This window comes from Alnus glutinosa, chromosome 1 (assembly GCF_958979055.1).
Source record: "Alnus glutinosa chromosome 1, dhAlnGlut1.1, whole genome shotgun sequence".
In the NCBI taxonomy this organism is placed as follows: Eukaryota; Viridiplantae; Streptophyta; class Magnoliopsida; order Fagales; family Betulaceae; genus Alnus; species Alnus glutinosa.
Genome location: NC_084886.1, coordinates 46,309,930 through 46,325,738, shown reverse-complemented (window position 1 = coordinate 46,325,738; position 15,809 = coordinate 46,309,930). Strand labels below are relative to the sequence as shown.

Here is a 15,809-nt window from a genome sequence, read left to right as displayed (position 1 = left end):
AGAAGAGAAACAAGAAACACCGGAAACCTAGGATATCCCCGTTAGCACTTTGAAGCCTAGAGGTCTCTACCATCCTTTCCACCCTATTTTTCTGAAAATAAAAAGGAAATGATCAAATATCAAAGTTCATCAAGCTAGCCATAAAGAAGCATAGAAGGGAAAAACAAATTAAAAGAAAACTAGAGACAATGACATATGACGTCGTGTAGAATACAAGAAGAATATAAGAGGGACAAGTGTATGACGTATACCATTACTCAAAATATACTCTTAAAAGGGTTATTCACTTTCAATAAGCTCGATCTTCTGCACGTACGGAAAATTGAAAAATACATAAAATCTAATGTAGGTCTCACAAATTTAATAGTAAATTTAAAAAATAGATGAACAAAAATTATGCAAAAAATGAAACTAAACATATTTTTTTTTGGACGATGAGCTTTCTCTTCTGACAAAAAAAGGCTTATCGTTCCTGCCCATATTTCTATCCATATTTCCTGCCCAATTACAACGGGCAAGGAGATCGAATACAGTACCCCACACCGTTTGTACGGGAGGAATTACTTCCAGACTGATTCCCCGATGAGAACCACTCGATCGATCTGCTTGATAATTTCTTAGCTCAGCTACTAATTAATTAATCAAAACTGCTGTTCAATGCAATAGATATTTGTTGCATTTCTTCGTCGATCATCTTTTGCTGTCCCATATTCAAAGAACTCACTTTTCAATCGAGGCTTTCTAACCTCAGTTCACACATGCATGATTGACTCTGACAGTAATTTAATTTGTAACGTGTGATTGAAATTGAGTGAATAATGAGATGATGGATAAGTAAAGAAGTAAGGAAATAGTAATGGTGTCTATGTAAGGCATATGATGATTTGAGTAACCCTAAGCCTCAATGCAAATTAAAGACAATCGTTTAGAAATAATACGTCTCTTCTCCTTTTATTCAGGCCCAATTAACTTCTTTAAATAAAATACAAGATAAATAGAGATGTAATTCAACATCTCCTAAACAAACCCTAATGAAAGATAAAGTGATCAAATTAAACATTAGAGAAATAAGAAAACTCTAAGCACTAGACTTTCGCTAAGGTTGAGTCTCTATATGCATGTAGAGGAACAGGATGAATAAGTAATGATAAGACGCGGTCCATAGTTTCACGGTTTTCAATACCATGCCCATCCCCGTGCTGGTACATGCACTGAGCCATCCTCCCAAGGTTCCTCGCGATTTCAATAAATGTTTGAGAGAATGGTGATGATGAACTCGCAGCTCCTCCTTCATTCATCTTCTTCCACGTGGCACTTATCAAAGATCTTATGTGCTCACGGGCATCTTCTTCACTTGCACCACTTTCATTCATGTAACACTGGATTGATTTTGGAACATCTCCTCTCTCTAACTCATCCTGATCAGTTTCAGAATATAATATGAGGATGTTAATTAGCTATATATCTTCATGTGTTAAGAGTTCAAAAACACTCTAATTAATTAGGATTTACTTTGGTTAATTTGCATACCTTAGATGTTCCAAGATCATCTGCAAGTCGTAAAATCATTGATGACCAACGGATTATGTTGGGGTACTCTTCCAAGCATTCCAAGGCTTCCTCTGTTATTGGATTTGTGACTAAAAAATAAGCATGCACTAGTATAACTGGTGCTGATATTGAAATCCATGCATTCTCAATGTATTCTTCAAGGCTTGGTGTATATCCGCTGTGGTACCACTTTGCCTCCAACAAATAAGATCTACATATATCTGCCCACTGAAACATTTAAAATGGAACAATGAATTTGAGGAATTATATATAACACAATATCACATATTTATGAAAAAAGACAGATAAATAAGGATGAATTTAGAAGTCCAGTACATACCACTTTTCGAAGGTACCGAATGATGTGGACTTCTTGTTCTTTAAGGATGTCAAACGCTATTTCATTAATTGAATTGTGGAGAGCAAGAAAACATATCTTCATATAATATGGGAGCTGAGCCATTGCGTCGGTATCCCATCTGGAATCACAAAGAGTACTACAAGTTCTTAATTATGCCAGAGACGGACATATATATAAAAAGCATTTGAGGTATATATAGTACTACCATTGATACGAACCTCTCAACAGCATCCGTAAAGAGCTCAAGTTCATCCAAAGTGCCATATACATCATAAACATCATCTATTGTTGTTATCAGTGCATTGATCTTCGTTGTCATTCTCCTACAATATCCAAACTGAGGCTCAAATATAACTCCCACTGTCCAGAAGAAGTTCTCCATCAACCTATCCCTCGCAAAGCTCAACTTTTCTCCAAGGCCAGTGCTCCACCACCACCTATATATGAACCAAAAAAAAGAAGCCAATATCTGGTTTGGAATCATAGCAATTCATTTTCTTAACTTTCGAATTAGGTATAAGTCAATTACTAGCTTGATTTTTAGGCTATTATTTATTTAATTATTTATTAATGCATGTTTTCATTATTGGATGCAGTGCCTCAAGTTGTACCTTGATACTTCTTTTAGATCTTCTTGGTGGACTGCTTGTACCCTGTTGAAATCCAATTCTGCGAGCTCAAGCAAGACAGGGTTCATGTCTTCTCTGCTTCTGTATACATCAATGAACCACCTCGCTTCCAACCTTAACATCCTCCAATGCAAAGGAAGCTCAAGGGCATGGTTCACTATAGCACTAAGATTTTGATCTTTGCTTTGCTTGACGTACTCCGAGAGTTGCTTCGTTGCGAAATCTCTTGCTTCCTCCAGCACACTTTCGCCTTCTACCGAAAGGAATGACGCTTCATACAAGCAAAGCATTCCCTTAGTATCGTCACAAAGCGATTCCTTGAAGTTCCCTATCTCATTCTTGAAACTATTGAAAATCTCTGCAATCAACAAAGCTCAGTAGCTAGTGAATAACTAAAAATGATATATGGGTTAAGCTTAAACCTCCCCCGTGTTACTTATTTTAATGGAAGGATTACTATAATTAAGTTGTTTACCTTGAGGCACGCTATATCCATGCTGTCTTAGCAATCTAAATTCAAGAGCTGTGGTATATATATTCTCCATGTTGCACATTTCTCCACCATGATTAGCGTTGTATATACCCTCCAAGGTCCTCCGTATTTCATCATCGAAGTGATAAGATAAACCAAGTCTCTGCAAGATATCAATCAGCTCGAGTTTCTCTAAAGGATCCACGACTTTGTGAAACATCATCCTCACTTCTTCCTTCAACTTATCAATTCGTCCAGCGAATGACTCCCCCTGGAAATTCAATTCTCATTAGTTGGGCTCTAAATACACTACTAATTAAGACAAAATAAAAAGGATTAACGTAATAAATATACCACATATGCACTTGTCAATGATTGGATGTAATCATAGTGCCAAATGGGAGGTTGGTAATTTGCTGATCGCCGAACAATATTGGAAGGACTTGAGATTTCGCTGGTGGCCATGCATAGGAAAGTACGAGGAACAGTGCCACTTCTAGATGTCATGAAAGAGATAGGACTTTTAGATTGGACGAGTATTGGAGTGAAGTTGCAATTCCCGAATGAAGCAAGACGATAAAGATCCATTGGGGAAGGCCTTTAGTGAAGCTGGCTCTCGTTTTTGGATTGAATGGATACTTGGCAACATATGTTTCAAATGAACACCTTTATATAATAAGTACCCAAAACATATATATCACATGTTACATGTTTGATTTTAATATCACATGCCACATTTTGATATCTAAACATGTTACATGTTTTATTTTAGGGTTAAATAGCATGTTCACCCCTGTATCTTACGACCTTTATTTTTTGTCCCCTCAGTTTCACTTTTTATCAAATTTGATACCGGTGGTATATGAAAAGACGAAAATGGTACCTCCGTCTAATTTTACGTCCAGCCAAGTCATCCTACAGGTGTCGGCGTGCATGCGCGACACCTGTACCCGTGATACACTTCAGCGTTGACGTGGCTATTATTATTATTTTTTATTATTTTAATGATTTATATATATATATATATATATATATATATATATATATATATATATATATATATATATATATATATATATATATATATATATATATATATATATATATATATATATAATAATAATAATAATAATAATAAATTATGCTCAGCCACCCTTTTGGGCCACATGGGGGTAGTTCGGCCACCCCCAAGGGCCAAAATGGGGGTGGCCGAGGCATGGGGGTGGGTGAACCACCCCAGTGCCCATTGGGGTGGCCGGCCGCCCCATGTGGCCTAAAGGGGTGGCTCGGCCACCCCAACAATTTTTTTTAAAAAAAATCTTTAAAGTAATATATATATGGTACAAAATATATTGATTTTATTTTATTTTATTTTTTGACATATCCGCACAAGAAGAGGATGGAGGATTCAAACTAGTAACATTCATTTCATGTGGCGTGGTCTCCAGCCGATTGAACTATTCTTTGGTAACAAAAATATATTAATTGTGTACTAAGTACCATGTGTGATATATTTATAAAACTAAGGTACCATTTCTGGTAATTATTTAAACTACAGGGGGCACATCATGAAATATATAAATTATGGGGGTGGCTTATGGGGGTGGCCGGCCACAAGCTCTTTTGATTTCAAAATTGAATATATAAAAGGAGAATCAAATAGTGTTCCTGATTTTTTAACTTATGATTTTTTTTTTCAAGAAAAAGGAATAAGCCAGATAGATCAAAAATTACCCCCAGATCGGCCGATCGGCCACCCCCAGGCCTAATGGGGGTGGCTGACCCACCTCCAAGCCAAATGGGGGTGGCCAGCCACCCCCATGTGGCCCAAAGGGGTGATTGAGCCACCCCCCAGAATTTTTTTTTTTAATATATATATATATATATATATATATATATATATATATATATATATATATATATATATATATATATATAAAAGAAATCATTAAAATAATAATTAAAAAAAATAGCCACGTCAGCGCTGAAGTGTATCACGAGGACAGGTGTCGCGCATGCACGCCGACACCTATAGGATAACGTGGCTGGACGTTAGTTTTGGACAGAAAATTAGACGGAAGTACCATTTCCGTCTTTTCATATACCACCGGTATCAAATTTGATAAAAAGTGAAACTGAGGGGGCAAAAAATAAAGGTCGTAAAGCACAAAGACAAATAGGTATTTAACCCTTTATTTTAATATCTCCAAGAGTCCTGCCACATTTTGATATCTAAGACGAGGTTAAGTGAGACCGTTTTTTTCAAAAAAAAAATTATTAACTATAATATTAATATTATATTTTTATTTAAATTTTTTATTTTTTTACTTTTTGGGATGTAAAATTGTTGTCTCTTTAAATTATGATTGGAGTTTTGGCAGCTCAATGCTCATCACAAAATCCAAAAAATCTCTACCCACAACATACTTTGAATATTATTATTATTTTCGTTGTCTTATTTATTTTTAATAATAAAATGTTTAAAGTTAGAACATGAGTTTTATTTCATAAAATCTTTAATATTATTTCATTTAATATTGTCAATTTTTTAAGATTTATTTTAAGAATGAAATGTCAAAGAATTAAATAATATTAATACATTTCTTCAAATTTAAACAAATAATTTATAAGTTTTTTGGGGATATGCTGGTCCTGCCGACAATAGGACATGGCGGCTAAAGTGATCGTTCATAAAATATCGTGGAGCTTATCCTTGTGTCACTGTTGTTGTGTGGTCCTCAAATGTAATTGATAGGGTTTGTCGTGATACGAGAATCTAGGACGATCTCTGACTTTCTTGGACAATCATACTTTTTTCATGGTTTAGAATAAAAAAAGCTTCAGGGCCCAAATAATATAGTCGTAAAATTATCTTCTCATCACCTCTATTCTTATTGAAACTATTCTATATAATTAAGCACTAACAACAGCAGCTTATAAACTAGCCTACATCATTTAAATATTTTTTTTAAATTAAATACTAGAAAAAAGAGAGATAATTAAGAGAAATACAATTTTTGGTTCATTTGAGGTTTTCTTAGTTTAAAGAACAACAAAAAAAATCTGATTCAATAAGAATTTTTCCTACATAAAAAGAAATTTAAAAAAGTTGTTGCTAGTGCTTTAAAGTGCACTACCCGTTCTTTGTCTTAAATTCTTTCTTAAGAATTAACACACAAAACAAATATCTTTGTTGAGGTGGAATGATTGATAATGTGTTGAGGTGATCAGATAAACTTCAGAAATTATTTGGCCCCAGAGATACACCCATTGACACTCATTTCGATCACATGCTGTGATTCTGCACCATTGAGAACAAAGTGATGTAAGAGGGTTAGGCTCACATGCATGTTTTTCTGGTAAGAATTCTGTTTTTGTTTAATCAGCTATTTTTAAGTTAAATTTTTTTTTGACTTAGAGCGTACGAATCTTGTCCATCTATTTTCAAATCGTAAGTCTTTGAATCTTTTTAGAATTCAAATGCTGTGTAAGAGGGTTAGGCTCAAATGCTGTGTTAAAAAAAAAAAAAAAAAAAAACATAAAAAACGTGATGGAACTAATGACACTCATTTATTACATGCTGTGACTAAATAAGAGATTTTATTTAGTATTTATATTTTAATGAACTCACCTACCGCGCGGAGATTTGCGACAAAATATCTCCCTGTCAAAGAAACAGTCGCGGACTGCGCATAACCCCCACCCCCAATAGAAGATAAGAAGGGAGACGTTCTTGTGCTAGTAATTGCGAATGTGCAAGTGCGTGGGCGACAAACAGACCGCAATTGCATGATGACGTTGACGTACTATCTTTCATATTTTTTTTTTTTTAAGGAAAGCGAAATAGTTTGTTTAGTACGAGATAGATTTCAATAAATATACATTTACTTTTCCTGAATTATCATGTCTTTTTCAATATTACTTTGAAAAATATTTTTCATTGAAAGTATTTTTTGGTGTTTGGCGCGTACAGAAAATCACAAATTTTTTTAATGTTTTTATCCAATCATATTAACCTATAAAAATCAATTTTTATTCCAAACATATAAATATTAATGTAAAATAATATAAAATTACCGAAGACGAGATTCTGTCACTGACCGAAAGATTCCGGCCACTTTTACCGGATTCCGCCATTCCGGCTACTATAGCTGGAATCCAAGATAAAGGCCGGAATCCGAACAGTTTCGTCGAAATTTGGGTTGGCCGAATTCCGGTGAAAATTGTCTACATCTTTGAGTTTCTTGCCAATCTAGTGCTCCGACTTGTTTCGCATTTCCACATGCATGTGCAACCATTTTAGAGGAAAGTGGAGTTAATATGAAAGCAGTATGGGAATAAATTAGAAGTCGTGTTAGAGTAGAATTATGTTAAATAATGATAATTATCTATTTAAGTTAGTCTTTTAATTACTTGTAGCATTATATATGATGCATAAGTCATTTTAGTAATAGGTTTTTATTGTTCTTTATAAGAGTTTATCTTCAAGTTAGAGTATGAGTTATCTCTGAGTAGTTTATTTGTATTAAGAGTTTATTTTCGGGTAGAGGTAAGAGTTCATATCCTATTCTATATATATCTCTATTCTATGTCTTTAATTTGTAATTCTCTTATTTATAGGAGTGAATGATTAATAAAAAGTAAACAAAATTAATTCCAAAACTTATGTTTGAAAATGTTTAAGTTCATTCAGAATTATTTAAAATGTCTAGATTCTCTCAGAATCTAAGGTCTAGTTCATTCGGAACCTATCAAATTATCCCATTCTGTGTTTGTGAAATCATTCACCTAATAGGAGTACTTTTAGAAGTATTTTTAATTACTTTCATAAATTTATCATACTAGTATACACATTTATCAAATTTCTTGGCAACTTGAATCGATTTCTTGCTTGAAATTGACTTTCAGATGCATTTCGATCTTATTTCAAGTAAATCAAATTTTTTATTACCTTGGAGTCCCTCTTATCTCCAAGAGGCTTTCTGCATTAGATTGTGACATCCTTGTGGCTAAGGTTGTGAACCGGATTGAGTCTTGGCTTGTGAAGAACCTCTCCTTTGCTGGCCGTCTCCAGCTTATCTCTTCTGTGTTATGTAGCTTCCAAGTCTTTTGGTCTCGGGTGTTTATCCTTCCTAAAAAAACTGTTAAGCTGCTGGAACAAAAGCTTAATAGGTTTCTTTGGTGTGGGAATGATGTTAAAGCCAAAGCTAAAGTGGCTTGGGACAAGGTGTGTGTTCCCAAGAAGGAAGGTGGTTTAGGTATTAAGAAGCTTGATATTTGGAACCAAGCTTCCATGCTTCACCATGTCTGGACTCTCTTTGCTAGATCCGGATCTTTATGGGTGGCGTGGATTGAAAATAATTTGTTGAAGGGGAGAAGTTTTTGGCAAGTATCCATCCCCCAAAATTGCTCTTGGAGTTGGAGGAAATTGTTGAAACTTAGAAGTATAGCTAAGCAATTTCTTAGCTTCAAAGTTGGAGATGGCCGAAAGATTTTTCTGTGGTATGATGTGTGGCATCCTGAGGGTTGTCTCTTTGATAAGTATGGCTATAGGATGATTTATGATGCTGGCAGTGCAATTGGCCCTAAGGTGTCTTCCATTATTTAGGAAGGAGCTTGGTTTTGGCCTAGTGCCAGATCGGACAGTTTGGTTCATGTACAAAGTAGGCTTCCTGAAATCCATATTGGCCGAGAGGATCTTCTTGTTTGGAGGTCTTCAACTGGAAAGTACTCTTGTGCTCAGACCTGGGATCACCTTCGACAAAGACTGCCAGAGGTTCAATGGTATCAGTTTGTCTGGTTTCCTTTGGCAATCCCTAAGCATTCTTTTATTCTTTGGTTGGTGTTTAGGGATGCTCTTATTACCAAGGAAAAGATGTGTACTTGGGGTTACACGGGTCCTACATTGTGTCTTTTTTGTTTCGCTTGTCAGGAAAATCGAGACCACCTCTTTTTCAGGTGTAGTTTCAGCCGGCGTGTTTGGAGGAGTATTATGGCTGAATGCTTGATTTTTGATCCTCCTGTGGATTGGGAAGATATTGGTAGATGGAGTGAAGTTCATTTGAAGGGAAAGAGCTTGCATGCTACCATTTGTAGGCTCTGTTTGGGGGCTACTATATATCACCTTTGGAGACACCGAAATGACTTGTTGCATGGTAATTCTCCTTGTTCTGAGGAGATTTTAGTTCAGCAAGTGAAATGGGAGGTTAGATCTAGATTGATTGCTAGATGCTCGGCTAAGAGGATTGTTCATAGCCAGATGCTAGTCAGGAAATGGAACTTACAACAATTACTTTCTGTGTAATTCTGTTTGTTGTTCATTTGGAGTTTTTGTAGCTATTGAATATAGCTAAAGGGATCCAGCTCTGCTGGAGTGTATTCTTTTGATTTGTTTGGTTATAAAAGGTATTAATTCATCCAAAAAAAAAAAAAAATCAATTTTTTTATTTTTTTCACATTAATAAACTCAAAATATAAAAACAATTTTCACATTAATATTAAACCAAAACACTTTTTCAGGAAAAAAAAAAACCCAAAACACATTAATAACAGACCCAAGACACAAGTACGTAGTTGCTGAATTGCTGATACTACAAATTTCCGGGCATCACAGTTTGCATATCATCTTTCGAAACACCCATGATGCCTTCTAAAATTTGTCCAAAACATATTTGTCTAGTCGCAAACAAAGTTATTGTTTCCTTCCTCTTCCTTAATTTCTTGGTTGGCTGTGCATCCATCTGTTCCTTCCCAGTAACTTCTGATATCTCCGCTGCAAAATGAGAAAGCCAAACAGGTTTTCATTAGTACAACTTGTGACACGTCAAAATCCAGAACCAAATAAACAATATACTGATTGAACCATAATAACATGTTCAGAAGTGGTCCATGGGAGCAATGCTTTGCAGCTTTAGACTAAAAGATGCAATGTTTTTACCGCTATAGAATTTTATGAAACTTTACAAGCATGTCTGTACTACATGGAAAACTTAGACCATTCAGATTTTTTATTTATTTTTTATTTTTACAAGTCTAAAGGGTGGTTGGAATGGTCAAATGAAAGATAATTGTGACGGATGGAATAATTGCAAAACAATGAACCTATGACGGATGCCATAACGTCATTCTCTGGGAAAAGTCGTTCCGTACTGGAGATGGAAAAAAAATGACCCATGCACGGGCTTCTTAGAGCTTTGAAGAAAAATCTCTTCACTTCACACAGACGGTGGTGTCATTTCCCCTACTAATTATTCATATTCATCACGATGAAAAACGTTTATATTAATCATTACAAAAATATTATTATATTTATAAGAACATATATCATTTCATAAGCTAACAATATATAATTTTTTTCCTTTTAGGAAAAACTTTATTTAACCCCCTTCAATTTTCATTATATATGCAATTACCCTTAAACTTCAAAATCTCTATATATCCATCTTTTAATTTTTTTTAATAACACTTATCCGTTAGGATTTCTCGTTAAATCCTAACGGATGGCTGTCAAAATTTCTCCCTCTTTTTTTTTTTTTTTTTTTAAGAAAAAAAAAAGTTGCAAGGATTTGGAAGTTGGTCATGAATTAACCAAATTTACAAAAATACCCACACTTGAATCTTTGAAATTTATTTTTTATATTTTTTTAAAAACAAAAATAGGGATATTTTGTAAATTTTTGTAGGATTTAACGGAAAATCTTAACTGATTAGTGAAATTGAAAAAAAAAATAGAAAGATTGATACACTAAATTAAGAATCTTTTTTAAGTTTAGGGAAGTAATTGCAAGAGCAAAAAACTACTATGTTTTTACTTCAAATATTCATATATCACAATTTCCCTTACAAATCTTAATACTGATTAGATTAAGAACATAGTTAACATTCAAAATATTCTAGTTTATGCTGTCACAATTTTAAGTGTCCTACATGGTTTAAGTATAATCTTAATTACGTGTATATAAATTTTTTGATACTCTTCCCTTGCAAGCCGATTTTCAAGAATAAGTTCTATTCAAGGTTTGTATCATTTGATATTAGAGTCAACTAGCACGTTGAATATGATATCAGACACAACTTATCGAATATGGGATTCAAGAGGCACTACAAAAAAAATTGTTTTTCGCCACTTGCATTTCGCCACGTGTACGGTCACTGTACACGTGGCGAACTGTTGACCACGTTCAAGTGGCCACGTGAAAACACGTGGTGAATCCGGGTGTCACTAAATGCACATTTCGCCACGTGTATTTTAATACACGTGTCCAAGTGGCCACGTGTATTAAAATACATGTGGCTGACAGTTAGCCACGTGTACTACAGTACACGCGGCTAACAGTTGGCCATGTGTACTGTAGTACACGTGGCTAATTATTTCAGTTTTTTTTTTTTTTTAAAAAGAGAAGAAATCTTCTCTTTTTTTTTTTTTTTTTTTTTTCACCGGTATTTTCTTTCGCCAGAACAACCACGTGTATTTTTCTCTCCTTGCCGGAAACTTCTTCGAGGCCGGCAACGAAAACCAAGAAACTGGCCGAATCTAGTTTCATTCTTGCCAAACAACTACCAACAAAACACCAAAATTAAAATCACCAACAAAATCCAAGACATTTATCTAAATTCATTCTGGCCCAAAATACCAACAAAACAGCAAAAAATACCAAAAAAAATCACCAACAAAATAAATACAGTCGCCGGAAATTAGATTCAAAAAGCCAAAACTACAAAAATCACCAACAAATCCGGCCAGTCCTTTCATTTTGGCGCAAATCACCAACAAAATAAATAAAGTCGTTGGAAATTAGATTCAAAAAGTCAAAACTACAAAAATAACCAATACTCATCAACCTTTTTTTGCTCTTCTTTTCTCTCAAGCAGCAGCAGCAGCTATGGCTGCCTGTGGAAGCCTTCAACACATCTTCAAAAACCCATTGCCCGAAAACCCAACAACGCTGCTTGAATCCCTCTCTTCATGGAACCAGATTAAGCCTGAAAAACCCATTGAACAGCCTTCTTTCATCGAGATCTTCGGTGAACTCCATTTCAACGCATATATACTTTTGGATGAGAGAAACTGAATCGGAGGACTGGAGAGAGAGAGAGAGAGAAACTGAGGAGTTTTAATATTATAAACCGGACTGGAGAGAGAGAGAGAGAGAAACTGTACCGTCCACCCATTATCGTTCGAAATGTTAATATTAATAATTTTTTTTTTTTTTTTTGTTCGAAATGTGTGGCCAGGTGCCGCGCGGGAATTGTCTCGCGCGGAGCACCTGGACCAGTGGCGACGTGGCTCAAAGCCATGTTGCCATTTAAAAAAAAATACTGAATGTGCCGTCCATCCATTATCGTCGAAGGGAGAAAAAAAAAACAAAAAATAAAGGATAAGAAAAGTCAAAGAAGACAGCAGTTGCAGAAGAAAAAAATAAAAGTGGGAAAACTGGAATTGGCCACGTTTATTTGATACACGCGGCCAATTGGCCGCGTGTAAAAAATACACGCGGCCAATTGCACGCGTGTACAGAATATACGCGGCTAATTATTTTTCGTAAACACTCTGCCACGTTGTCATTAAGACACGTGGCTAGTTGGCCGTATGTCTACAGTAACAGTTACTGTAGACACGCGGCTAATTATAGCTTTTTTTGTACTGAGGTTACAGCTTTATGATCGAGTCATGGAGGAGAGCGACCCATTCCTTTTGCAATAGTGATGTATTCCAAACAAGATTTGGAACCTCGATGCAATAGAGACTTCACAAAGACAACTTTTTCACACCAAAACAGCTGGGTGTTGAGAAAGTTTTACAACCAAGACTAAGGTGATTTTGATCATTGAATAAAGCCAATTTTTTAGGACCTAACATTTGAGATACCCACATTAGGGAAAATGATTTGTGGGGGACAAGAAATCATCCCCTAACACCCTATTCACATAAAATAACACTTTTAATTGGATTATTATGCTCCTCCTCCTTTTAATTGGAATTGATGGATGCATGAGTCCCTGTTGACCGCCCACCACTGACCATGGATCTGGGTTGACGCATGGCCACGCTCATCAGTCCCCTTTTTTTTTTTTTTTTTTTAATTATCCATTTATTTAATTTTTAATTTTTTAATTAAGGATATATTTGTATTCTTATAAATTTAACAACTGTATAAAAGACATTGCTTTGCACTTCTTCGCCATTTGAGTTAATGAAAAACCGTAGCAGTAAGTGGAATTAATTGAAAGGGGCTGAATGGCTGATACATGCATCGAATAGGCCCATTGCAAATTTTAAGAAGTGGATTTGTGACAAGAAAAAAAGCATGCACTAATACGTACAACTGGTGCTGATATTGAAACCCATGTATTCTCAATGTATTCTTGAAAGCTTGGTGTATATCCGCTGTAATACCACTTTGCTTCCAACAAGTAATTAAGATCTGCATAAATCTGCCCACTGAAACATTTGAATTACGTGGAATTACAATGAATATACATCATATTTAAATGAAAAAGTGTCTCAAGGTAAATAATGGCAACGAGTTTAGAAGTCGATCAAGACCATACGGCTTTTTTAAGGTATCGAATAATATGTACTCCTTGTTCCTTAAGGGCGTCAAAAGCCATTTCATTAACGGTGTTGTGGAGAGCAAGGAAAAATATCTTCATATAATAAGGGAGCCGATCCATTGCATTGGTATGCCATCTGGAATCACAAAAGAGTACAGTTTCTTTATGTCAAAATAGCCATATTATATATGAAGGCTATAGTAGATTAATTATTACTTATTTCGAAAGTTTAAATGGATAGAAAATGGTTAATTTAATATTTTTAGTTTATGTTGAGAGAAAACTTCACTTATAACTGTTGATCTTTCATCACTTAAAAAAAAAATGTACCCAAACTTTAAAAAATTTCAATTTATGGTATCAATTTTTCAATTTCAACCATTCGTTGTTAGAATTTTTTGTTAAATCTTGTCAAAATTTCTACGATACCCCTATTTTTTTTAGGAAAAAAAAAAACAAAAAATTTGCTAGGATTTAGGTATTGGTAAGAATTTAACGGAATTTGCAAAAATACCCATGTCTAAATCTTTGAAAAATTATATATATATATATTTTAAAAAAATGAGCACAGGGGTATTTTGGAAATTTTAACAGGATTTAACGAAAAATTCTAAGGCTTGAAATTGAAAAATATTGAAAGATTCAATAAATACCCTAAATTAACACTTTTTCAAGTTTGGGTAGATTTTTTCAAAATTAAAGAAAGATCAGGGATTATCAGGGATTATGTTCTAACACTTTCCCATACGTGTACGTTGGTTCAAATTCCCCCTTAATTAGTAAGGCTCAACATGTGAAATATTTAATTAAAATTGAAAGGTGAATGACGGAGATCGACAAAGTTCGAACTCAAAACCTTTGACTCTCATGCTATGTTAAATCACAACTTATTTAAAAAATTTAAGCCAATAAAAAAGATTTAATTTATATCCGAACATAAAGAATATTAATAGGAACCTAGCTCTCAACAGCATCAGTGAAGAGCTTGAGTTCATCCAAAGTGCCATATACGTCATAAACATCATCGATTGCTGTTATCAGTGCATTGAGCTTTGTTAACATTCTCCTAAAATATGCAAACTGAAGCTGAAATATGACTCCCACTGTCCAGAAGAAGTTCTCCATCAGCCTATCCCTCGCAAAGCTCAACTTTCCTCCATGGCCAGTGCTCCTCCACCACCTACTATACATATGATCAAAGAAAAAAAAAGAGAGTCAATACCTGGTTTAGAATCATGGCATGCTATTTCTTAATTTTTGAATTAGGTATAAGTCAATCACTAGCTTAATTTTTAGGCTATATATTGTTTATTTAATCATTTATTGTTTTCGATCACGTAGTATTGAGATTTGATTTTAATTTTAGTGCTCATCATTATTGCTTGCCGCAGCATCAAGTTCTATATTACCCTCTGTTAATGCAAAAATTTGGATGTGAGACGTGTCAACTCCTGGTTGGTCTTCGGACCCCGAATAGATGGAAACGGAAAACCTTGAAGTATCCTCCTCTACGTCCTGCAAGACAAAAGGAACGGCAGGGTTTTTGGCCGTGCCCCCTCCGACGATCAAATTAGTACGAGCTTAATAAGGAGGAGAATGAGAGATATTTGTTCAGATTAGAGAGAGTTTAGGAGTTTTCCTGTATTGTATTTTTCTGTATTGACCATCTTTTATCTGTTTCCTTCTTTCCCTTTCTATATCTGTACAGTCATTTATCACCCTAAGATGCTTATCTTTTCTCAATTAATTTCCTTCGGCTGTCTCAGACAGTTATCTCAAGCCACAGTTTATACTTTCTCATGTGGCGGCGGTTGTCTTTGATTAGCAGGATCAAAGACTTTAATGAGGTGATTCCCTCATTAAAGTTCTCATTTAATGCTCCATTTCTCCTCTTCCTCTGTCCGGATTTACCCTGTTGCAGCCGTTGAACTTCGCGCTCTTTCGGAATCTATGAAAATGTTTTTTATTTTCTTTTTGGGAAATTTCCCTAACACCCTCTGTAGGGTCCCCAAAATAAATATATTAAGTGAAGCTCCTGTATTTTTTTAGTGTGATCCAAATTACAAATTAAGAATTAAGAGTACGTATTGTTATTCTTCAGGTCCATTTCACGTCTAATTCACAGTAGCTGGCGTGACCAAATACACTGCTAATTAAGACTAAAAACAAAAAAGAATAACGTAATAAATATACCACATATGCACTTGTCAGTGACTGGATGGATGTAATCATAGTGCCAAAT

The 15,809-nt window shown here is 34.9% G+C and overlaps 1 protein-coding gene and 1 pseudogene across 1 annotated transcript; both read right to left on the bottom strand.

Annotated features, from left to right (window-relative positions):
- Positions 1-937: 937 nt before the first annotated feature.
- LOC133862275 (myrcene synthase, chloroplastic-like) lies at positions 938-3,637 on the bottom strand. The gene is made up of 7 exons (XM_062298081.1): positions 3,368-3,637; positions 3,017-3,284; positions 2,524-2,899; positions 2,131-2,349; positions 1,892-2,030; positions 1,531-1,779; positions 938-1,418 (listed from the first exon to the last, which is right to left on the bottom strand). The coding sequence occupies exons 1-7, from the start codon at positions 3,599-3,601 to the stop codon at positions 1,086-1,088; spliced, it is 1,818 nt and encodes a 605-aa protein (XP_062154065.1). The 5' UTR covers positions 3,602-3,637; the 3' UTR covers positions 938-1,085.
- Positions 3,638-13,203: 9,566 nt separating this feature from the next.
- Positions 13,204-14,692, bottom strand: LOC133860792 (terpene synthase 10-like; annotated as a pseudogene).
- Positions 14,693-15,809: the final 1,117 nt, after the last annotated feature.